The following is a 25,769-nucleotide window of genomic DNA, read 5'->3' on the forward strand; positions in this document are numbered from 1 at the left end:
TGAATTGTGCATAAAAAGCAAGCATGTGGAATTGGGACATAACAACAATCTTTAATCTTTATGGGAAAAACAAACAAATTACGCAACATAAACTGAAGATGGCAAAGCAAAGGGTCCCCTTGGAAATGTTTCTATTCTTGTTTTTCCATTACAGATGGAGAAAAAAATAGAAGAGAGAAATAAGAGTTCGATGCACTACTACACAGGAGGGAGGTCTTGAATCAAATCACATAGCATACCATAGAAATTTTCTCTTTTCTATATTGTGAATACCTTTCATTTCTCAATACAAAGGCCAAGTCGAAACAAGTGATTATCCAGAGAAGAATTATACAAGAATTGCCTTCTATTTATACACCGGAAAGGTTAACAAACACTCCACCGGGAAAGGCAAACAAATATATCATGAGACATGCTCCATGTTCCTACCTCCATACGACTACACATTAGAATCATCATAGAAAATTTGTAGATGGAAGAAATTATCAAAGCCCTTCCTACAGATAATGAACATTTTAGAGTGCAGCGATAAACCATGTCAAAAGCAGTCTCCTCATCATACTAGCACAGCCACACACAAAAAAAAAAAAAAAAAAAAAGAACTTCGAAATCTTCCGCCTAATCATCGTCCTCTGAATCTGTAAACATGCAGAAAAACAATCTTTAGAATAGGGGAGAAAAATCCAATCACTAAAGAGACATCAGTTTTCACTTCTAAAATGTGTTGCGTCGTGCATTAACGTAGATGTGAAATAAATTGAAAAACCGCATACTAGACCTTGTTCTTTAATGCAACCAACGGCAATAGACTAAACTAGCAAATATAGAAAACTTAGAAACACACAAGACTTATAATGGTTCGGCAGAACTTTTGCCTACGTCTAGTTGTGATTTCTCTAGGTCCTTTGATTAATAATAGAGAATTACAAAACTTTTGCAAAACCCTAGAACTAATCTCCTCTCTCGTCTCGGCTGTCATAGTTTTTTCTCTCACAGATCTATGCCTTGCCACAACCTATTTATAGGCATAGGTTCGGCTTACATGTCCCAAGGCTAATTGAATTCCTATTCTAAGTGGATTAGGAAAATACACCTATCCAAATCCAAATAGACTTCTAAAATCCAAACCTAAATTGAATAAGAAAAACTGAAATTCTTTCCTAAACCCTGTAGGACAAGAATCGGTATACCTCTAATTTTCCCTAAAACAATCCTAAACCAATTAGGACACTTTGACGAGCCAAAAAACCTAACAATCTCCACCTTGGTGAGTCAAACCAAGTCTTGATCGTTGCACCCCATAATATCTTTCAACCTTTGGAAATCTTCAAGAGTCTTCACCTTGACAATCTTCTTCTTGCCTCATTGCACCTCAAGTAAGGAGGTGCTCCACTTTAATCAATCAACGAGATTGATCAAGTTCAAGCAATGCTTGAACTTCTTGGCCAACACTATCTTTGTAAGGAAATCTGCGACATTGTCATCCGTATGAATCTTTTCAATCCAAATCTCCTTAGACTCCACCCAATCTCTGATTCTGTGATACCTTGCTTCAATGTGCTTTGATCTTCCAGAAAAAACCTGATTCTTTGCCAAGTCAATGGCACTTTGACTATCACACTTCAGCTTCACACAATCTTGAGTGATTCCCATTTGACTTACCAAGCCACTAAGCCAAATTGCTTCCTTTCCAACTTCGGCCAATGCAATATACTATGCCTCTATGGTCGACAAAGCTGTAATTGGTTGCAGTAGTGCCCTCCAACTGATTGGTCCTCCTGCGCATGTAAACGCATAACTAGAAGTTAACCTTCTCTTGTCCAAGCCCCTTGCATAATCAACATCCCCATATCCTAACACCCCTGCATTTTCTTTTTGCTTCTCAAACATAATTCTTTGTCGCCAAGAACCTTTAAAATAACGCAAAATCCACTTGACTGCATCCCAATGTTGCTTTCCTAGATTTGCCATGTATCTAGAAACGACACTGATTGCTTGAGCTATGTCAGGACGTGTGCATACCATTGCACACATAAGGCAACACACGACATTAGCATAAGGCACCTTCTCCATTACTTGTTGCTCTTCCTCGGACTTAGGACAATGTTGCCCACTTAACATGAAGTGAGCCGCCAAAGCAGTTGAAACTACCTTTGCTTCTTGCATGTTGAACTTCTCAAGAACCTTCTGAATATACTTGGCTTGTGAAATCCAGATCCTTCCAGCAATCCTATCTCTTTGAATTTCCATGTCAAGGATTCTTCTGTGGAGCACCTAGATCCTTCATGTCAAACTCCTCGCTCAACATCTTCTTCAAGTCTTGAATTTTAGACTTGTCTTGACGAGTAATTAGCATGTCATCCACATATAGCAATAGCAATATGATCATTCCATCTTGGAACACATGATAGTACATGCAACAGTCATATAAACATCTTCTAAAATTGATTTATAGCATGAAGAAATCAAACCTCTTGTACCACTGCCTTGGAGATTGTTTCAGGCCATACAGGGACTTCCTTAGCTGACATAGTAGGTTCTCTTTCCCATTTTCAACAAACCATTCTGGTTGAGCCATGAAAGTCGTCTCCTTTAGATCCCCATGAAGAAACGTTGTCTTCACATCCATTTGCTCAATCTCCACATCATGTTGAGCTACCATTGCTAAAAGCAATCTGATAGAAGTATGCTTGGCTACAGGTGAAAAGATCTCATCATAATTCACCCTTTCCTTTTGTGAGTACCCCTTAGCCATGAGCCTTGCTTTGAATCTCACGACATCTTGTTCATTTAGTCCTTCCTTTTTCCTAAATACCCACTTGCATCCAACTAGCTTTCTGTCTTTGGGCTTAGGAACCAACTCCCAAACAGAGTTCTTGTAAAGAGACTCCATTTCTTCTGTCATAGCACTTATCCAACTATGTCGCTCATCACTTGCTATAGTTTCTTGATAAGTAGTCGGATCTCCTTGACTAATGTTAAGAGCCTAATTAACTTCGTCTTGATCAAACCCAAACCTGTCAAATTTCTTCTTGTTCCAATTAGGTTTGTGTAATGCTATGCATCTCTGGAATGCAAGTGGATTGTTGGTTGGAGTTCGAAACCTTTCGGATGTCTGGTGGATTAGAGTGCCTTCAATCTGCTCTGTTTCTTGCTCCACCTGATTCCTAACTGGTGAATGATGCTGATGCTCTTCTTCTTCCTCAAAACCATCAGATTCGGCCTCTTGCTTGATTTGCTCCACTTGAGCTTCTTCTTTTGAACTCATTAACGGAATCTTTGTTACTTCAATTTCAGCATCATCCTTCTTCTCCCTACTGCTCTCGACTTTATTCAGAGGCATGGTTGTCTCATCAAAGACAACATCTCGGCTGACAACCTTTTTCCTGTTGTTGATATCCCAAATCTTGAAACCCTTAACTCCTTTATCAAAATCTAAGAATATGGAATGTGTAGACTTTGGTTTGAGCTTGGACCTTTCATCACTTGGAATATGTGCATAAGCACTACAGCCGAACACCATGAGCTTGGAATAGATTTGTTAATCAAATAACTTGCATGATTAACAGCCTCTGCCCAAAAACTATTAGGCAATCCTGCATGAAATTGCATGCTCCTCTCTCTTTCAATGAAAGTTCGGTTCATCCTCTCAGTAGCTCCATTTTGTTGGGGATTCTTCTTTACCGTGAAGTGCCTTATGATGCCTTCCTGCTTGCAGTAATCGGTAAACTCATTACTTGTATATTCACCTCCATTGTCACTTCTCTACTACTTTCTTCCAGTTTGATTCTCGGTTTCTGTTTTCCATTCCTTGAAATAAACCCAAACCTTCCTAGAAAAACCATCCATGAAAGTAACAAAATACCTGGCTCCACCATTTGATTTAGTTGGTGCAGGGCCCCAAACATCTGAGTGAATATAGTTGAGTTGCTCCTTGCTTCGGTTATATGCATTGCTACTTGCGAATGATACCTTTCTTTGCTTCTTGAGAACACAGTATTCACAAAAGTCCGGTTTGCAAGATGACACGCCTTCCAACAGGCCTTGCTTGTGTAATTCTTGCAACCCCTTCTGGCTTGTGTGCCCGAGCCTATGATGCCAGAGTTCAGTCTTGTCTTCTATACTCTGATTTACAGAAACAGTTGCTCCCCCGACTATAGTGGTCCCAGTTAACTTATACAACTTATTGGGTAGTACGTCACCTCCATTACCACTAGCGATCCTTTGATTACCCTGAGTCTTCTTTTTTTTAGACTTGTACCCATAACCAGCCTCATCTACCGTACACAAGGAAATCAAATTCTTTCTTAGTCTAGGGACATACCTAATGTTCCCAAAGCTCGTATCATTCCATCGAACATTCTGTTTCGAACAGTGTCAATTCCTCTTACAAGACATGAAGAATCGTCCCCCATTAAGACTTCCCCACTGCCGACTTCCTTGTAAGTATCGAACCATTCTCTTACTGCACACATATGAACAGTGCATCTGGTATCCAAAATCCAATTTGTGAAAGCCTTGGAGCCCGATGTTACTGAAAGAAGCTTCCCGTCACTCTCATGCTCGGTGACTGCATTAGCTGAACCTAAGCTTCCTTCCATCTTGGCTTTCTTCTCTTTCCAAATCTTGCAGTTCTTCCAATGATCGGCTGAACCACATTCGAAGCAACCTTCATTCTTTTCCTTTTTCTTCTTGGATTTTGACCTACCTCTGTTGCCGGTTTTCTCTTCCTTTGTCTTTTCCCGCCCCCTCTCCTTGCCTTTGGCATAAAGGCCTTGAGAGCTTTCAGTTCTATCATCCAATTTAGCATATGACTAAAGAGCTTGAATTACGTCTTCAAGCTTCAGGGACTCTTTTCCAAACATTAGAGTTGTTCGAAAGTGCTTGAAAGACCAATGTAGGGACCTCAGCAAGATGATAGCCATATCATCATCTTTGTAAGTTTCTTCGACCTTCTGAAGATTAGCTATGCAATTCTAGAACCTGCATACGTGATCTTCAATATCACCTCCTTCTAGTTGAAGCCTGAATAGTTCATCCTTTAGAAAAAGTTTATTGGACATGATTTTACCCACATAAACATTCTCCAACTTTTTCCATGCTTCCTAGGCAGTCATTTTTTCGGTGATGTGTGACCGAACTGATCTTGTGAGATGGAACTCTTGGCCTTCTTGAGAACCTTAGTCCATGCTGCTTCTGTCATGTTTACCGGTTTCTCACCATCGAGTGCATCATCCAAATCCTGCTGTATCAGTACGTTCTTTATCATCCTTTCTAGTCCGTGAAGTCATCCTTGCCATCAAAGGGCTTTAACGCAAGTCCTAGATCCGCATTCATCTTCCCTTTTGACATCGTAGAACACCTTGAACCTAGCTCTTGATACCATTTATTAAAAAACCGCACACTAGACCTTGTTTTTTAATTAACCAACGGCAATAGACTAAACTAGCAAATATAGAAAACTTAGAAAACACAAGACTTATACTAGTTCGGCAGAACTTTTGCTTACATCCAGCTGTGATTTCTCTGCTGCAACCTATTTATAGGCATAGGTTCGGTTTACATGTTCCAAGGCTAATTGAATTTCTATTCTAAGTGGATTAGGAAAATACACTTATCCAAATCCAAATAGACTTCTAGAAATCCAAACCTAAATTGAATAAGGAAAACTGAAATTCTTTCCTAAACCCTCTAGGACAAGAATCGGTATACCTCTAATTTTCCCTAAAACAATCCTAAACCAACTAGGACACTTTGATGAGCCAAAAAACCTAACAATATACAGTTGGTTTAAAGAACACAAAATGGTTATTCCAAGTACAATGAATATTCTCACAATACAGCGACATAATTTGAAATGTGGCCATCAAACCAAAATCCTTAGCTTAGATTATGGGAAGAGCTTTCACCAATACTTGGTCTGGGACTCTGGGGAGAGCAAAACGTATCAGCCATAGGACAATGACAAAACCCAACTTTACAGTTTTTTACATGCATGCTCACATTGGGTTCTTTAATATCGTGTTCCTTTTCTAATGTAATCAACTATATTGTTTTACATTAGGTCAGGAAAGAAAAGTCGGAAAAAGTAGCATTGCCTAGCCATATCCCCATTTGTCGACAAGCTATTTGCAGCATGAGCCGAGAACCACCAGGTCGTTTGGGACAAGCCATACCAAACAACTATAGATAAAGTGAAAATTAAATTACTAGGACTAGTAGCACTCATGAATATTTTAATTCAATATGTGTAGCCTTAGCCACCAACCCTGGATCAGTTCCCTGGACCCTGATCAAATTTCCTTAAACAACCCATGTAGTAACAACTAAAACAAACTCTAAGCAGCCATTGAATTATAATATAGGTAATGTACGCCCCAAATTTACCATGTTCCAAAAAGACTAGTAACATGTGGACTTTTTATGCTAAGTGGTGTTCTTAAATATCAAGCCACACTTATTATCAAAGTGTCTTTTACGGAAGAAACTGACTAAATGCTTCCAGCCATTACTGGATTAATGAGAGAGAGTGGCAGAGAAAGTATACTTTCTAAAATATCATAATGTGCTTCACAAAATAAATTCCATAAGCCATATACGACTTTGTAAAAATTAAACTTTCAAGCAGAATATATGGTTTACCTGATCTAATATCTTCTCCAACTTTTCCTCTATTGTTCAGCTGTCTCCTTATCATTGAGCAAATCATAACCCACCAGTATATGTGGAACACAAAAAGCGTCAGTAACATTGTATTGAATGCATAATACAGAGCTTTGTGGGAGGGCTTCGATAGATCCAAGCAGTCACAAAGATTATAGCTGGAAAATATCAACCATAAGAACAGTAAGTTGGAGGTGCCACCATACATGTAAATGCGGTTTAATAAATGATTTACCAAGAAAGCAGACCTTGACGCGCTTATGACCCAGAAGGGGAAGAATATTAACCGCAGTATGACCCACGAAACAGCAAAAAACCCAAAGAACACACTTGCCGCGAGCTCCTTCTCAGAATACTTGAAAACCTTGGCAGTTTCCATAAATACGTCACTTCCGTCGTGCAGGGCAAGAATGATTGAGCCAATCCGAAAAAAGCTGAAAGTGGACAATAACATGAAAGAAAATAATTGCATGAGGTCCTTCACATCACCAAAAAAAAAAACACAGCTAAAAAGTTTTTCTTTGCAGTACTGACATTAGTGCTTGCAGAAAACCTGAAATATACCTTGTTATGTATGAGATCCCAATTAGAAGAACAGTAATTACATGGTGAGACATCATCACTGAGAAATCCTTCCTTCGAGTCTCCCATGTAAGGAGGGCAGCAATGCTGTAGCTGTAGAATCCCAACTGACACATATAGAAAAGCTTTAGGGGAAGCCTGAAATGAGAAATGATAAAGAGTCAGAATAGACAATTTTGGCCTACTACATCTGTAAAACTCAACTCACATAGATCTTGAGTTTTACATATTCAAGTCATTCCAAACGTTCATGCAAAATTAAAGACATGGCTGACCCATCTTCAGCAATTTAAAAAAAAAAAATGGTTATCTAACCAGTAGTGAGAGTTTTAGGACTATTAAGCCCAACCATGTGAATCACTCACCCCAGCTCTTGGTTTGGCCAGCCTTTAAAGTACTCTTTTGTATCTCTGAACCAAGGCTCATGGTAGCCTATGCTGAGAATGCATGCTTCAACAGTGGCATAGTATGTTAGCTTCCACATTGACTCTGAACATTTTACAATCTTTGCCCGTGTGGCCATATCAAGCTTCAATGGAGCAGATCCCTTCCTCAACAACCAGACAGAAATTTTCTGAAAAGCAGAAAGGAAAAACATAAATATTGTAGTATGAGGGATATAGTTTTAAGGTAAGATAAGGTTATAGTTTAACCTAAGATCTCAACACTTTTGAACTATATATATTCTTTTTTTTCTACACGAACACTGTTGCTAATTTCACAATCAAATTAAGCATGTGTTCCAGGTAGTGTCATACCGTTTGCCTAAGACTGACACTTTGTTCATATATTTCAATTTGAAAATCACTTTTTTTTTGCATTCATTTATGAATTTGTGAAAACATATAAATGTGGTAAAGCTGCATTCTAGCTACAGATGATGTGGTGGGGGTGGGCGGCTATAGTTTAAGCCTTCAAGGTAAGATAATGTTTAGAGGGGCACACTTGAAGTTACAACGAGCATGTTGCTCTGTTACCATGGTGAAAATAAATGTCAGAATAAAAGGAAGATCATTTTTTTCATATCTCAAGAATAGAGTACATTGTTTTATATCCCTACAGAACACGAAAACATTAGTTCTCCTAGGATATGCTGCAGAACTCAGTCTTGACTCTAGAAAGAAATTAAGCACCAAACATTGGGATGAGGCCAACATAAAAGCGTGTAAACAGCCTATATTACCAACACTTGGAAAACCAGTCAACAATTCCAAGGGCATCATCTATTTCACCTTAAACATCTACAAGTTAAGGGTCCAACACCAGCACCCCCTTCAGATGCTACACCAAAACTTGCAGTACAAAACCTTGAACGGCCAGCCATCAGCAAGTTAATATGTAACTAGTCAACCTATACTCCAAAGGACCAAATCTAACAACTCAGCGCAAATCTCAACTTTTATTGACATCAGGACAAGGTTAAGCTACTACCAAGTTTAAGGGCCATGAAAATCACCATTTCCAGATGCCTGACCAGAAACTTGCACTATCAGAACCTTGAACATTCCATCATAAAACCAATTTCATAATAAACCTCACAACCAATATCGCGGATTTGATAAATCCTCTAAACCTCAAATTCTTCGAAAATCAGAACAAGATTTCCCCCACAAACGACCACTAACTATATAATCCTCAAACAGGGCAGTTTTTTTGTGCTTCCAAATAACTGAAATTACTACACTAATTCAAGCAGATCACCAAAATAAATAACATATCTGCTCTGCTCACCCACTAAAAGACCATTATGTTAAGATTCTTTCTCAACCATTAAAAGACCGACTTCGATTCTTGGAATGCGTAGCTTAGAAACTAAAAGTCAATTGAGTCCAATAAACAAAAGCGCCAATCTAACTAGGATAGCAGTTTAAAACTTAAAAAACAATTCTTCAACAACAAAAAAAAAGAAGAAAATGCTAGTAAAAGACAAGAAAGCAAAGCAGGACAAGATAAAGTGATAATACCATTCAAGATTTTCGTTTTATTTTTCTTTTTCCTCAATTTTCTTAGAAGCCAAACAGAACCCCACCAACTTTCATAGAAAATTCAACAGAAACCTAAATCTTAAGCTACTTGAAATGGCTACAAATAACTCGAAATCTTACGCGAAAGATAAATCTGTCAAAGAAGAGGCGAGCAACGAAAAATCCGAAAGCGAAGTAGACAGCGATGAGGAAATCCCATGAGTCCGGTGCCACATTGTGGCTCCAGAACGAATCCATGGGCGGTGTCTTGGAACCAGGGCTCGGCCGAAGAGCATCAATCAGTGGATCAAATTCCAGTACAGCTTCCGACCTCAATGGATTCGATCAATCAGCAACCGCATTGCAACAATTGCACGCGATTTTCTTCCATTTCCCAATCTTGGGGATCTGTATTTGCCCTAATTATCTCTCGCTGCGGGAACGAAAGTGGGGATTTTGCTGGTTAGGGAAGGAGTGTGCGAGCACGTAAGGGGGAGAGAGGTGAATGGCAATGGATCTTGTGCTTTATTTTTCTTGTATATTTTCAGTGTCCGGTATTATTTTGTAAAGGGTTTTTATCACGGCTGTTACTGAAATTTTACCTTTCAAATAAAGTGGTCTCGAAAATAAAAAATTGAGAAAATTAGAGCATTTTTAAGGGTAATGTCAAATTTAAAATTTTAAAATGATATTTGTTGGTCTATGTAGCAATTTAGCATTTTATACAATTTTTTATTTCACTCGATATGTTAAATAATAGTATCACTCTATAAATTTTTAAATCTCTTGTGAAGTTCAATTATTGAGATAAACAATCAAATACTTGCAACGCAAAATAACATTTATTAAAAATTATTAAATGGATTTGACACATGTTGTCATATTTGACAACATAATGTGACAACCTGTCCCGAATTATTTGTACTGTAGGTGTGAAATGACGATTTTTCCCTTGGTGGTTATTTGCCATTTTGGGGGTGTTGTTTTGTTGTTTTTGGTGGTTGACTCTACAGAACACACACACACCCACCCACACCATACACTCCCGTGACCTTTCTCTCTCTCTTCTCTCTCGAACTTCTTCCATTTTCTTTACAAAGTGTACGAACCATTTCGAAGACAACTATCCACGAATGGATCGAAGGTTTAAAGGTGGGTTTTGGACTCCTAGCAAGCTCAGGAACTCATCCATACCAATTTTTGGACGTGAAACCCTCAAAAACTTGAGAACCAGGGAACCCCGATTTTGTGCATTGTTCATGCACACGTGATCGTGGGGTTTTTAGAAGTTTCTAAGGTCATAGAACGAAGCTCGAAGAAGCATTTTGGAAGAAATTGGATGTCGGGAAGGCCATGAGTGGCGAGTTGCAGGTTTGGCCGGAATTTTGTGGTTTTTCCGGTGAGATTCCGTGAATTTCAGGACTTGAAAGTGGTAAGATTTTGTTGTACTCGTTGTAAGCTTCATTTTGGTATAAATTTCATGGATTTTGGTTGAGAAATGAAGAAGATATGAAGTTTTGAAAATTTTCCAGTTTCCGGCAAGAATTCGAGTTGCAGACGGCGGCGCTGACAATGGCGGACGGCGGCGACTGGCGAGACTCGCGGGAGAAGACAAGGAATATTTCTTCAACTTTGACTGAATACACTAACAGCGTTACTAACGGTGTCAGGTATATATAACGGTATATTCCATTTTTGGACCAAATATTCCCTAACACCATTAGGGTTGCCACAAGTGTGCTAGGCACACGCCCGCGCGTGGCCGGTGTGTGGCGGCACGTGGGAGGTCAGAAAATTATTTTAAAAATATGGGAATGTTCGTCAGGTTGAGTAGATCACGTTGGTGTATTCAAACACCTCATTTGAGCATTGTTTGAGAAGTTATTACCTAGTTTTGGTTGTGTGCTTAAATTGACGTTTTTATAGTTGTTTCGCATATAGGTGAGACCTATCCGAAGGACGAGCGCAGTCACTCAAGGCTCAGGGGTTACGACATTTCCACATACCAGTGAGTAGGCTTTTGATTTTCCGTATATACCTATAAACTTGAGAATTTTCCCAGAAAATGAAATTGAATGTTTATATGTTTTAAATGCCATGCCTAGTCTTTGCCTATTTTATTTATGCATTAGTAGTTGCATATATTTATGATTGGTGTTGCGGACGCATAGGTAAGTGCCAGGTAAGTTTATAGATTATGGTTGTGAATTAGTAGTTATGTGAGATGCATTGAGAGCTCATAAACCTTCACCCCGGTGTTAGTGCTCCCACCCAGAGTAGGGCACAGTCCTTCACATGATGTTCACCTCCCACACCACACGCTCATCTTGGATCTAAGTTAGGTGCACAGTCCTGTCGTACAGACCACTTTAGGTGGTTCCGACTCGTAGGTGACCCGCGATTATTCGCACAGTCTTCACGTGATCGTAGCACTCAAGCTTATTTATTTACAGTCAGTCATGTCGTACAGACCACTTTAGGTGGTTCCGACTCATGTGCAGGTGTAGTGATTGAGTTGTGGGTTTGAGCTCTAGATTCAGCTGTACAGGTCACATTAGGTGACTCCGGCTCACATATATTTTGCATTGATTGACATTGCATGGGTTACTTACATCATATGCTGAGTTAGTTGACATGGCTTACATACATACATATTTGTGAATGTTGATACTCTGAGCATGGTTGTGATATATTTATATATTCTATTTTCTGGGAAATTATACGGGTTTTACGGAGAAGGGTTAGAACTTTTGAGATTGAAATGATTTTGAAAAGCTTTATTTTTGCCCACTCACACTTTCTGTTTTGCACCCCTCCACGTTCTAGTTAGAAGCGCTTTGGTGGCTCACGAGGACTTGACGGTGGTTCTGACAGAACATCACAAATGTAGGATCACCTTTGAGTGTTGTGTAATTAGTATTCGTTCTTTTGGACTGCACTTAGGCTTTTTGTGCTCTGATTATGTTTATCACACTTAGTCTCACACTAGTGTGTTACTTTAACTAGCTTATTTAGTAGTTTGGTTTTTATTTATTCGTACTTTTATTATTATTTTTCCTTCCGCACTGTGCACATGGCTACGTGACCCTTACGTAACAGCCAACACACCTTGATTTCGGTTGGGTTGTGTCACATAAGGCCTTACATTCAAATGATTCAATGCCATGTAAGAAACTAAAGGCTCAATGGAAAGAGTTTGCTGCCATTTATTTATTGTTATATGCCCTACAATTTTTCTATTGGTTTAAGATTAAACATTTATTCCCTTTAAAGAGTTGATTAAAGTGCTTTAACCAATTATCACCTCAATAATTTTCTATTTATTTAATTTCCGTGTCATTAATATAAATCCATTTATGTAGAGGCGTAAGGTAGATTAGCAATAACTGCCTATAATATAGGAATTTAATTTCATTAATCTCCATTAAACGACTTTTTTAATAAATAAGATAAAAAAAAATTAATTTAACTAATTTCTCATTAGGAGAATTAAAAAAAGAAAGAGAACTTTCTATTAAAAACGTCTCAATGCAAAAAGTCATAATACATATCTAATCTATTTATTAATTATATTCTGATTGTCAACCAAAACTCTAGGAAATTATTATTTCAACTCCTTCACCAAAACTGAACTCAAATAAAAAATATGAGCAATTTGGTAATTACATGAACATAAATTTTGCTGTTTAGCATAGTATATGTCACATCCCCGCCTGCGCCCCCACCACATCCTGGGCTTGACTCTACTGTAGCACGATATTGTCCGATTTGGGCCCCTACCATGCCCTCACGATTTTGTTTTTGGGAACTCACACGAGAACTTTGATGTGATAAAAGATAGCACTCAAATTAAACCCTCTTATTGACAATTGTAATAAAGATGTAAGTAGGGATCGTTCCAGGCCGAGGATTAGGAGGGATTGCTAATCTACTTAAAACTGACTCAAAAACACAAATTAGGCTTAAAAACACTTAACTAGACTCAAAGAACTCAAAACAAACTAAAAAGACTCAAAGCATCACAAAACAATGAAATAGACTCAAAACAGACTCTAGGACTTACTTTGGACGAAAATTGAATCGGTTTTGACTCAAAACACAAATTAGGACATATTCTAACTAATTTGACGCAACAAAGTAAGGGGGATTGGGTTTTTGACGAATTTAAAGTCTAAACAAACAGATTTGAGTAACAAACTAAAGGAATACGAATTTGGTGAATTAATGGCTGATAAACTAGCTAGAGGGTCCTTCTTCGCACATGACACACTTGCATACAATTTGATTTCCAGTTGCTTTTTCAATAAACTATGAACCTCAATGCCCCAGATTAACCGTGACATCACTAATTAACCCTCAAATTTTCCTCAAGTCATTGAATTGGATGGACAATGCATCGGCAACCAAATTATTCTTCCCAAGTTCCCTACATAAACTGCATAATAGAGACACAAGCAAAGATAATTAAGCTTTGTGAAAATCATAAGCATTGACAAGGCATTCGTAACTATGACATCATGATACTCATGCCAGGAATTTAACTTAACATGATTGTGACCAGCAACCTTCATTACTTGTGAATATAAGTTTGTAATGATTATGTGAAACTCCCTTATATTCTAGCATCAAATTCATGCATGCAAACTAAGTAGGCCTCCTTAATCAACATACAAGAATAAGTTCTTAATCAAACAGTTAAGTAAATTGCATTCACAATTTATGAAATCACAACTGGAATTAATCAATTCATATCGCAAATATAATCATGGTTTCAAAGTCTCCTCTAGCTAAAACAAGTTTAGCCTCTCATGTTCATAGCAAAACAAAGAGAATTTAAATTAAACATTGAAAACAAAAGATAGATTACACCTAAAAATATTCCAACAATCCAACTTGAATGGCAAAAATGTCCAAGGCTGCTCCTCCTCTCTTTCTTCCTTGCTAGGATGCGGCATAAGGGTATGGAATGGCTGAATTTGGGTTATGGTCTATTATGGTCAAGGATGGATGAATGGTAGGGTAGTATGATGATTGGTAGGGTGCGGAATTATGTATGAATGATGATGGTTGAATGGTTGGTGCAGCTGTGTGTGTGTGGAGAGAATGGATGAATGGCTCATAATTGTGTATGTGATTATATGGATGTGTGAATGGGTGCGGCAGAATGTATACATTTTAGGGCAAAAAATCATGACTTTAATTAAATGTTTTGGGAAAGATTTGGACCCCAAGTCCTCAAGGAAAAAGGTAATTAAAGTTAGAATCCCAAAGGAAAAGGGAAGAAGGGTGTAGCAAGGACAGAAAATAGGAAATAGGAAAAGGAAAGGTTCTGCCTTGCACGACAAGGAGAAGGAAAGGGAAGGAAGTTGCGACATTGAGTTTGGGAATGAGATTTAGGCTTCTAGAACATATTTTTAAGTGTCCTAAATTGATTAGGAACCCCTTTGATAGCTAGAACATAAGTAGGAAAAGATTAGGATTGACTAAGTCAAAATAAGGAGGTTTGACTCATGTTTCCTTTTTTGTAGCTGATTCCTTTTCTTCCAAATCTTGAATTAATTTCTTCCATCTCTTTAGCAGATTCCTAGCCTCCTTTGGTCTTCAATTTCGTCCATCCACCTTGCTCCAAGCATGTGCTACCCATTCCAAGCCCAAAACTGCTCCGAAATGCTCCAATTTGCACTTTATTGCCACTATAGCCAATTGGACCTACAAACACACGAAAATAGTTTAAAAATACTAAAATAACTAGGAACTAACAACATAGATGCAAGAAAACAAGCTAACTAAGTCGTATAAATATGCTTCTATCAAATTCCCCCACACTTAGCTTTTGCTAGTCCTCAAGCAAAACAAAACAAACAAAACACAATCTATACCTTCCAACATTTATCTCAGGGATTTCCAATGAACATGACATATTAAAAATCACTACTCCCACAGATTTTAGTTCTCTTTACACTTAAACAAACGCTAAACCATAGTTACCACTTACTAGCTCACATTTAATCAATTAAAACAACATTTTGAATGTAGTAACATGCCTTCGAGAATTCCCTCAATTCCTCACTGGATATACTCTCTATTTTCACATAGATTTTTTTACTACACTCCCTATACTAAGTATATCTGAGAAGATTGATGTAAACATGTAGACTAGCACTCACATATGTTATAACAAAGAAAGCATTTTATGGAATTATTAATATGAACATGTATATGATCTCATGAAAGGAATGCTACTACTTAAAAGCGAGAGCCAGGGATTCTATATGCTGATACCCATTTCAAACTCCACATATTGAAACACATAACAATCAAGATAGAAGTCTAAGGGTTGCAACGGGGCTAAGGTATTGGCTAACAAAGAAAGGTCAGGATAACAAGGGTTCTTAAAGCAATAGTAAGCAAAGTAATGAAATTGACACTTAGAATTCACTTTTGATGGCAGAAACTAACTTAAACACAAGGGGAAAGTTCATGTAACACTTAGGGTCAAATTCAAACTTTTGGACCATTTCTTCAACAACCAATACTTGTGAGTTCATTCTCACTTATTTCTCAACTCTTTTTCTTCTTTTTCTTTTCTTTTTCACATTTTTCTTCTTTTTTCAATGAAAACCCTTCCCCCACACTTGTTTTTCTACAAAATGTTGATCAAAAGGAATTCCTTTTAAGTCATGCTCCACTATTCTTTAAGAACAAGGGTGTGGATAGTCCTATTCTAGGCTGGGTAAGGATAATATGGCTAACAAAGAAAATAGGCTAAATAAGGCTCAAAGGTGATGTGTTATAAACTAGCACACAAATTAAACCCTCATTTTGACAATTGTAGTATATGAAAAAGTAGGGATCGTTCTAGGCTGGAGATTAGGAGGGATTGCTAATTTACTAAAAACTGTCTCAAAAATACAAAACTAGACTTAAAAACACTTAACTAAACTCAAAGACTCTTAACTAGACTTATATGACTCAAAACAAACTAAAAAGACTCAAAACAACACAAAACAATCAAATAGACTCAAAACATACTCTAGGACTTACTTTGGACGAAACTTGAATTGGTTTTGACTCAAAACACTTAAAAACACAATTTGGACAGATTCAAACTAATTTGACACAACAAAGTAAAGGGGATTGGGTTTTTGACGAATTTAAAGTAAAAACAAGTAACTTAAAGACTTAAACAAAGTTTGGCACGAAATTAGGTAAATGGATGGGTGATTAGCTAGCTAGAGGGTCCTTCTCCACACATGACACACTTGCCTACAAATTGATTTCCAATTGCTTTTTCAATAAACCATGAACCTCAATGCCCCAGATTAACTGTGACATCACTAATTAACCCTCAGATTTTCATTAAATCATTGAATTGGACGGACAACGCATCGGCAACCAAATTATTCTTCCCAAGTTCCATACATGAACTACATAATAGAGACACAAGCAAAGATCATTAAGCTTTTATGAAAATCATGAGCATTGACAAGGCATTCGTAACTATGACATCATGATACTCGTGCTAGGAATTTAACTTAACACGAGTGTGACTAGCAACCTTCACTACTTGTGAACATAAATTTGTAACGATTATGTGAAACTCCCTTATATTCTAGCATCAAATTCATGCATGCAAACTAAGTAGGTCTCCTTAATCAACATACAAGAATAAGTTCTTAATCAAATAGTTAAGTAAATTGCATTCACAATTTATGAAATCACAACTAGAATTAATCAATTCATATCGCAAATATAATCATGGTTTCAAAGTCTCCTCTAGCTAAAACAAGTTTAGCCTCTCATGTTCATAGCAAAACAAAGAGAATTTAAATTAAACATTGAAAACAAAAGATAGATTACACCTAAAAATATTCCAACAATCCAACTTGAATGGCAAAAAGGTCCAAGGCTATTCCTCTTCTCTTTCTTCCTTGCTAGAATGCGGCATGAGGGTATGGAATGGCTGAATTTGGGTTATGGTCTATTATGGTCAAGGATGGATGAATGGTAGGGTAGTATGATGATTGGTAGGGTGTGGAATTATGTATGAACAATGATGGCTGAATGGTTGGTGCGGTTGTGTGTGTGAAGAGAATCGTTTAGAATTGTGTATGTGATTGTATGGATGTGTGAATGAGTGCGGCACAAGGTGAATATTTTAAGGAAAGGATCATGGCTTTAATTAAATGTTTTAGGAAAGATTTAGACCCCAAATCCTCAAGGAAAAGGGTAATTAAAGTCAGAATCCCAAGGGAAAAGGGATAGAAAAGTTGCGGCAAGGACAAGGGAAAGGGAAAAGAGGATGCCTTGCACGGCAAAGGAAAGGAAAAGGGTAAGGTGGTGCGGCATCCCTCTTTGGCTGGGATTAAGGCTTCTAGAACTTATATTTAAGTGTCCTAAATTAATTAGGGACCCTCTTTGGTAGCTGGAACTTAGGTAGGAAAAGATTAGGGAAGCAAAGTCAAAGTAAGGAAATTTGACTCATGTTTCCTTCTTTCTAGCCGATTCCTTTTCTTCCAAATCTTGAATCAATTTCTTCCATCTCTTTAGTAGATTCCTAGCCTCCTTTGGTCTTCAATCTCGTCAATCCACCTTGCTCCAAGCATGTGCTAACCATTCCAAGCCCAAAACTGCTCCAAATTGCACTTTCTTGCCGCTTTAACCATTTGGACCTACAAACACACGAAAATAGCTTAAAATACTAAAATAACACAGAACCAACAACATAAATGCAAGAAAACAAACTAATTAAGTTGCATAAATATGCTCCTATCAAAAGGGGTTAAACCTACAATACATATGCAAAGGGTAAGGCTTTTTGGCTTTGGTTTAACTAAACAAGTGCATCTTATTGTATGTTATGAACTCAATATCATGCTTTAAATGAAATGGGCATGAGTTCTAGTATTTGTAACTATAATGATGAAACGCATTCTAAGTAGCAACCAACCAAAGAAATAATGAGATCATGCAACGACTTTAGAAAACAAGAAATCACAGATTAATAACTCTCCAAACAAAGTTTAGGCTCAAGTCTCTCAGGGTTGTAGTGTTAGTTTGAGTTCCTTCCTTCAAGCATGTTACAAAAACTGATTTTTTCTTTGTGATTACATGTGAATTCATAAACAACAACTACAACTTGATGTGAAATATCCTAACACTCAAATTAAAACCCTATGATTGTAGTATATGAAAGTAGGGATCGTTTTAGACCGGGGATTAGAAGGGATGCTAATCTACTCAAATTAAACTCTAAAACACTAAATTAGACTCAAAAGCAGAAAACTAGACTCTAACAACTCAAAACAAGCTAAATAGACTCAAAACACACAAAATAAGTTAAATTGACTCGAAACAGACTCTAAGAAGTTATTTGGATGAATTTTAGACTAGTAAGACTCAAAACACTAAATTGGACAGATTTGAACACGTTTCTAACTAATCTAACAAACTTAATTAAAGGGGAGATTGATTTGGATGAAATTAAAGTAAAAACAAACAGATTTAAAGACTCTAAACAATTTGGACAAAATTGGGTGAAATATGGGTGAATGGCTAATTAGAGGGTCCTTCTTCACACATGACACACATGCATACAAATCGATTTCCAGTTATTATTCCTTTAAACCATGAATGACAATGCCCCAAGGTAATTGCATCGCACAACTAAGTTCTATGAAAATCATAAGCATTGACAAGGCATTCATCACTATGAAACGCATGAGACTCCAGGCAAGGATTCACTTAACACAATCATGACTAGTGACTTCCACTACTTGTGAATATAAGTGAATAACTATTACGTGAAACTCCCTTATATTCTAGCATCAAATTCATGCATGCAAACTAAGTAGGCCTCCTTAATCAACATACAAGAATAAGTTATCAATCAAGCAGTTAAGCAAATTGCATTCACGATTTATGAAACAATAATTGGATGAAATCAATTCATATCACATATATGTTCATGACTTTGAATTCACCTCTAACTGAAACGAATTTAGTTCCTCATGCTCGCAAAACAAAGATAATTAAATTAAACATTGAAAACAAAGAATGGAATACACCTGGAAACGCTCCAACAATCCAACGTTTTGAATGGCAAGCACGACTCCAGGTGTGGTGTCAAATTATGGTAAGGGGTGGTGGTTTATGAATGTTGCGGCATCATGTATGTATAGGGTGAAGGGAAGGCACAAAATTGGGCTGAAAAGGAGAGGAATTCCAAATCACTAGAGAACAAGGTCACATTCAATCAAATTCCAGGGAGGACAAGGAATGGTCCTTGTGGTAGATTCTAAAACTTCTTGAAGGGTTACATGTGGCATAAACTTAGGGCACGAAAATAGGGCTTCTAGAACCTGATATTTAGGTGTTCTAAAGTGAAAAGGAGTCCTCTTTGCAGCTGGAATTAAGGTAGGAAAAGATTAGGATAGGATAAGATAAGATAAGGTTGGATAAGGCTTGGATAAGATAAGGTAATTTGGATAATGTTCCTTCTTTGTAGCTGATTCCTTATCTTCCAAGTCTTCAATTTAATTCTTCCAGATGTTAATCACATTCCTAGCCTCTCTTGATCTTCAAATTCGTCCATCCACCTTGCTCTATATGCAAGCTATCCATTCCATGCCCAAAACTGCTCCAAATAGCTCCAAAATGCACTTTCTTGCCAACTTTGTCATTTAAACCTACAAACACACGAAAATAGCTTAAATCACTATAATAAATGGAAACTAACTATGTAAATGCAAGAAAACAAGATAATTAAGTCGCATAAATATGCTCTTATCACAACTAAGCATAAACTAAAGAGCAAATCAAACCTCTATCCATGTTTGTAACTTTCTTTAATAGTCATGCAATTAAAAACCAAATCCTCATCATTGTGTTGGAAGGTACCCTAAGACACAAACAAACACACAAAAACAACTCTTTTGGGTTTTTCAAAACTGTTTTTCAAATTTTTTTATTTTTAAATTTTCCTATTTTCTGGTCAAAACACATTAAAACACTTCAAAACACACTAAAAACACTTAAAAACAGTGAGAAACAACATTAGAAGTGATAGGTTATAAAATCCCACGAAAATCATGCCAAAACAGCTTGTTTACCCCCCCCCCCCCACACTTAATCCAAACATTGTCTTCAATGTTTCAAACAAAGACTCATACTCAAACCATCAAAACAACACAACTAACAAACACTACTATCATGGCAAAGTAAAACCAATAAAGAGTAGGGTTTTGGAACGCAAATCTGGTTATGGATTGTTGGAGATTCCTAGGTCTTCTTTATTCAAATGCATGGGTTGCCTCCCAAGAAGCACTCGCTTTAACGTCTTCTAGCCGGACGATACCTCTTTTTAAGCTCCATTAGAGCCCACGGCATGGAGGGGCACATCCTCCACAACCTGCCTCTCGACATTCTTATAGTATGGCTTTAAATAATGCCTATCCACCTTGAATTCTTGGCTGTTCCTTAAGCTTTGAATTTGGACTGCACCATAAGGAAAAACATTAGTAATAACAAAAGGACCAATCCATTTAGAACGTAACCTACCGGGAAACAAACGAAGGCAGGAATTGAAAAGTAGCACTTTCTGCCCTATGGAAAATGTCTTGCTCCGATTCATCTTGTCATGGAATGCCTTTGTCTTCTCCTTGTAAATTCAAGCATTCTCATAAGCCTCGTGCCTATCTCTTCAAGTTCATTTAATGGAAGCTTTCTATGAATTCCAGCCACATCTATGTCTATGTTGAATGTTTTGACAGCCCAATGCGCCTTGTGTTCTAATTCCACGGGAAAATGGCATGGTTTGCCATAGATAAGCTGAAATAGGGACATTCTAATGGGTGTTTTGTAGGCCGTACGATCCCCACAGTGTATCCTCTAAACCCAAGCTCCAATCCTTTCTTGTTGGCTTAACGGTCTTCTCCAAAATCTGCTTGATTTCTCTATTTGAAACCTTGGCTTGGCCATTTGTTTGAGGATGATAAGGTGTTGAAACCTTATGTGTGACATTATATTTCTTGAGCAGCGCGTCAATGGTGCGATTACAAAAATGAGACCCTCTATCACTTATGAGCACTCTAGGCATCCCAAATCTAGAGAAGATGTTAGTTTTGATGAAATCTGCAACCACTCTAGAATCATTAGTACGGGTGGCTTTTGCTTCCACCCATTTCTAGATATAATTAACCACAAGCAAAATATAAGTAAATCCATATGAAGAAGGAAAAGGACCCATGAAGTCAATACCCCAAACATAGAAAATAAGGGTCTGTGACATTTGATCATTTGCACCTATATTGCCCATTCTTTGACAATGATCACAAGTCATACAAAAAGTTCTAGCATCCTTAAAGATTGTAGGCCAATAAAATCCACATTCTAACACTTTAAGGGATGTGCGTTGTGTGCCAAAATGACCCTTACATGCATAAGTGTGACAAAAAGTTAAAATTGAATTAAACTCAAAATCATGCACACACCTAGAAGAATCTGATCAGAGCAATATTTCCACAAATATGGGTCATCCCACAGATAAAATTGTGCATCCTTTTTTAGTTTATAACGTTGGTGCTTGTTTAGGGTGCTTGGAACTTGTTTAGACACCAAATAATTCACCAAATTGGCATACTATGGCTCACTTAACTCAATGGATAGCAGCTGTTCATCTGGGAATGTCTCTTGGATGGGTAAGGACTCCTCATTATGCACCAAACGGCTCAAGTGGTCAGCTACCACTCTAATTTCAATATCGAACTCTTGGAGGAGGAGCATCCAGCGAATTAGCCTTGGTTTGGCCTCCTTCTTGGTGAATAAGTACTTCAACGCTGCATGGTCAGAATAAACAATAACTTTAGTGCCAAGTAAATAAGAACGAAACTTATCTAAAGCAAACATAACAGCAAGAAGTTATTTTTCAGTGGTAGAGTAGTTCAAGTGAGCATCATTCAAGGTCTGGGATGCATAATAGATGACATGTGGTTGCTTGTTCTTCCTTTGGGCTAAAATAGCTCCTAATGCATAATCTGAGGCATCACACATGAGGTCAAAAGGTATGCTTCAATCTGGTGGAACTATGATGGGGGCCGAGGTAAGTTGCTCCTTTAGGTGTTTGAATGCCTTCTCACATTCCTCGTTGAACTCGAATGACACTTCCTTTTGAAGGAGACGGCAAAAGGGTTGTGAAATTTTTGAAAAGTCCTTGATAATCGCCTATAGAATCCTTGATAGGAGCATATTTATGCTACTTAGCTATGTTGTTTCCTTGCAAAAAGATAGTTAATTACTACTTATTAAAGTCTTTTAAGCTATTTTCGTATGTTTTTAGGTCCTAATGACAAAAGGAGCAAGAAAGTGCATTTTCGAGCTATTTGGAGCGGTTTTGGGCATGGATTGGATTGCTTAACCATGGAGCAATGTGGATGGACGAAATTGAATCAAGAGAGGCTACAAAAGGCTACAAATCTGGGAAAAAAGTTATAATGCAAAGAAGATAAGGAAAGAGCAAGAAATAAGGAACCTTATCCAACCTTATCTTATCCTATCCTAACCAACCTTATCCTTTCCTAAATCTAACATTATCCTATATTATCCTATCCAAATCAGGTTGTGCCTTAAATCTAGCTATTTAGAAGGGATTAGATATAAATTTAAACACATAAACTCATATTCTAAAAGCCTAAGCCTTTATGTGCCGCATATATGCCATTCCTTGGAGGTTTAAGAGTTGTAATCCTTCTCCTACAAAGGTACCACACCCCTTAGTCTTTGTTCTTCTAGAAATCTGACCTAAACATTCTTTCTAGAAGCCTATACCTGATCCTAATTGAATGCCGCAGGTTAGTATCCCTTTCCCCTTAGGTTTTTGCCAAACTATAACCCTTTTCCAATTGGATTGTGCAATCTTTTTCCTTCAGAAATTATGCATAAATTAGCCTATAAATACAACCCTATGTTGCACCATTCAACCCATCCATTCACTCATTCATTCATTCATACTTTCAGCCATCAAACACCACAATTCACCCTACACCACCCTAGTGCCGCAAGCAAGGAAGGAAGAAGAAGAAGACTTATGCAATCTGTCATCCAAGGGAGTGCCGTGCATGCCATTGGAGTGTGGAGTGTTTCTAGGTGTATTCTATCCTTAGTTTTAGTTCAATGTTTATGTTAATTTGGTTTTCAATTATGATGAACATGTGGAACTAATTTCTTTTTAGTTAGAGGTGAATTTGAAGCCATGACTATATGTTTTATATGAATTGATTTACGTCCAGTTATTGTTTCCTAAGGCATGAATGTGATTTGCTAATCTAAGTTATTAAAACTTGTTTATGTGTGTGGGTTGAGGGTCGACACTTAATTTGCATGCATGAATTTGATGCTAGAGTATAAGGGAGTTTCACATAATAGTTATTCACTTATATTCACAAGTAGTGGAGGTTGCTAGTCACAATCGCGTTAAGTAAATCCTTGGTATGAGTCTCATGCGTTTCATAGTGATGAATGCCTTGTCAATGCTTATGACTTTCACAAAACTTAATGACTTTTGATATGTATCTTTAATGTGCGTTTCATATAAAGGTGTTTGGGCCCAAAATAATATTGTTGGGCTGAGCAGCAGGTTGTGCTCGGCCCAAGGCTGTGTCAAATGCTATGGGCCGAGTGATAAATCCCGGGCTAGTTGGCAGGGTCGGTCGAGTCCTATCCTGAGAAGTAGTCCAGATAAACAGAAAGGGTCGAGGAAGTCTTGGTGCGACCAGGATTCCCGGCCGGCAAAGAATAAAGCCTCGAAAAAGGGGAAAGTTCAGAGTCCTAGTGGGAGTAGGTTTGTTCGAGATAGAGTTGAAACGGGACAAGGACTCCCAATCCAGATAATGATCAGTCTCAAGGAATGGGGTGCTATAAATACAAGAAATCATGCAACAAAAGAGGCCCCTTCAATTCAGCATACAATTGCCCTGCGCAAAACCTCTCAAATACCTTGATATTTTTCCTTTTCTTTTTTGGCCGACATACCTTCAGTTTGGATAAACAGCACTGTGGAGGCACCCGGCGAGCACCTTCAGTTTGGATAAACAGCACTGCTGCCGCAGAATCAGTCGACCGAGAAGCACCTTCAGTTTGGATAAACAACACTGTGTCGAGGCCGACCGGTTACCTATCTAAGTCTCGGCCGAGAAGGGTTTTCGAACCCTTGTTGGTAGAGGTCATCTTGCTAGCCTTCTCGACGTAGTCAAGTGTTACAAATTGCGTTGCTTGGCGTCTGGACGCCGAGTGATTTTATGATTGGATACTCGCAAGTAAGTTTCAGGGTTCGGCATTCCGACGGCCGAACTACATTTACCATCAAGACATACATCACATTTGAGTACCTGTGTCCATACAGTTTGGTCTCGATTCGACGTGCTTATACTCTTACGAATATAATCACAGTGACCGAATCGGGCTCCGACGATTTGTGAACTCCGCAGAATTAGTAGCCTTGTCTTCAGGCTATAGAACCTAGAGACCGATAGTGTTCCTTCCTTGGTCGCAATCGCAAGATAGAGAAGTCAACGATGCGCTCAACGCGACATCAACGAATTTTACTCCTCGGCCGAGCTCGACCGACGAGTTGGCACGCCCCGCATTCAACCGAAGGACGTAGTTAGCTTATTAGTTACTCGGCCTGTGCGCCACGTAGGTTTGTAATTTTTAGAGTCAACATTTTGGCACGCCTAGTGGGACATTTGTGTTAAACCTTCGGAGTTTATGACCATTGAGACACGGTCTGTAAAGAAGAAAACAATCATGGGAAAGTCAATAGCTGACTTACCAGCGCAAGGCCTTGGGCAGGATTTGCACCCTGCAAAAAACCCGATCATTGTTGCGCCGCCCGAGGCCACAAGCGCGACACGCTGAGAGAATGAAATCTATCTCGGCGGACAACCTCACAACTCAGAGGTCCCTAACCAAACAGCAGGCATGTTCGTGGAAGGAATAGTGGAAGATTGCGACGACGATGGTGGGGAGGGTTCTGATCCACCAACTAGGTTGTTGCTTCGGAGACGACTTGATGAACAGTATCGACAGGTCGAGCAGTCGATTGGTCAAAAGATGAATGATTTATTGGAAGCAATACGAAGTAACAACGATACCCAGACCAAGATGCTTGAACTGTTGGTTAGTAAAGCCTTCGAAGATGGCCAAATCGACCAGCCTCGGCAGCTTTCTACGAATGTTCCAATACAAGTCGAGAGAGGGTCCGCCCGGCCACAACCAATCACCTTAGATAAAAGAGGTGGACCGGGCAATAGATCTGACGGACCAAGCCAGGGAGAAGAAGCCGCCTCCGTAAACATGACCGAAGTCCAGAGAATGATTGACTCGGCCCTAAAGAAGGGGCCGAAGTTTCCAAAATTCATCCATCCATACCCGGCTTATGTAGAAAGGTTTGAATACCCACGAGGTTTTAAGATCCCTGATTTCAGTCTCTTCGCCAGGGAATCGTCTTTATCCTCATTAGAACATGTGGCTCGGTTCACAGCGCAGTGTGGAGACGTCAATAGC

General features: G+C 38.3%; 1 protein-coding gene across 1 annotated transcript; it reads right to left on the reverse strand.

The window, feature by feature from the left end:
* Nucleotides 1-236: 236 nt before the first annotated feature.
* Nucleotides 237-9,762, reverse strand: LOC148693519 (ceramide synthase LOH2-like). The gene is made up of 6 exons (XM_088678655.1): nucleotides 9,351-9,762; nucleotides 7,611-7,819; nucleotides 7,228-7,383; nucleotides 6,912-7,097; nucleotides 6,643-6,821; nucleotides 237-638 (listed from the first exon to the last, which is right to left on the reverse strand). The coding sequence occupies exons 1-6, from the start codon at nucleotides 9,465-9,467 to the stop codon at nucleotides 619-621; spliced, it is 867 nt and encodes a 288-aa protein (XP_088534781.1). The 5' UTR covers nucleotides 9,468-9,762; the 3' UTR covers nucleotides 237-618.
* Between the last annotated feature and the right edge of the window lie 16,007 nt (nucleotides 9,763-25,769).

The sequence above is a fragment of the Pyrus communis genome, chromosome 10 (genome assembly GCF_041283825.1).
Source record: "Pyrus communis isolate YQ-2024b chromosome 10, ASM4128382v1, whole genome shotgun sequence".
NCBI lineage: Eukaryota > Viridiplantae > Streptophyta > Magnoliopsida > Rosales > Rosaceae > Pyrus > Pyrus communis.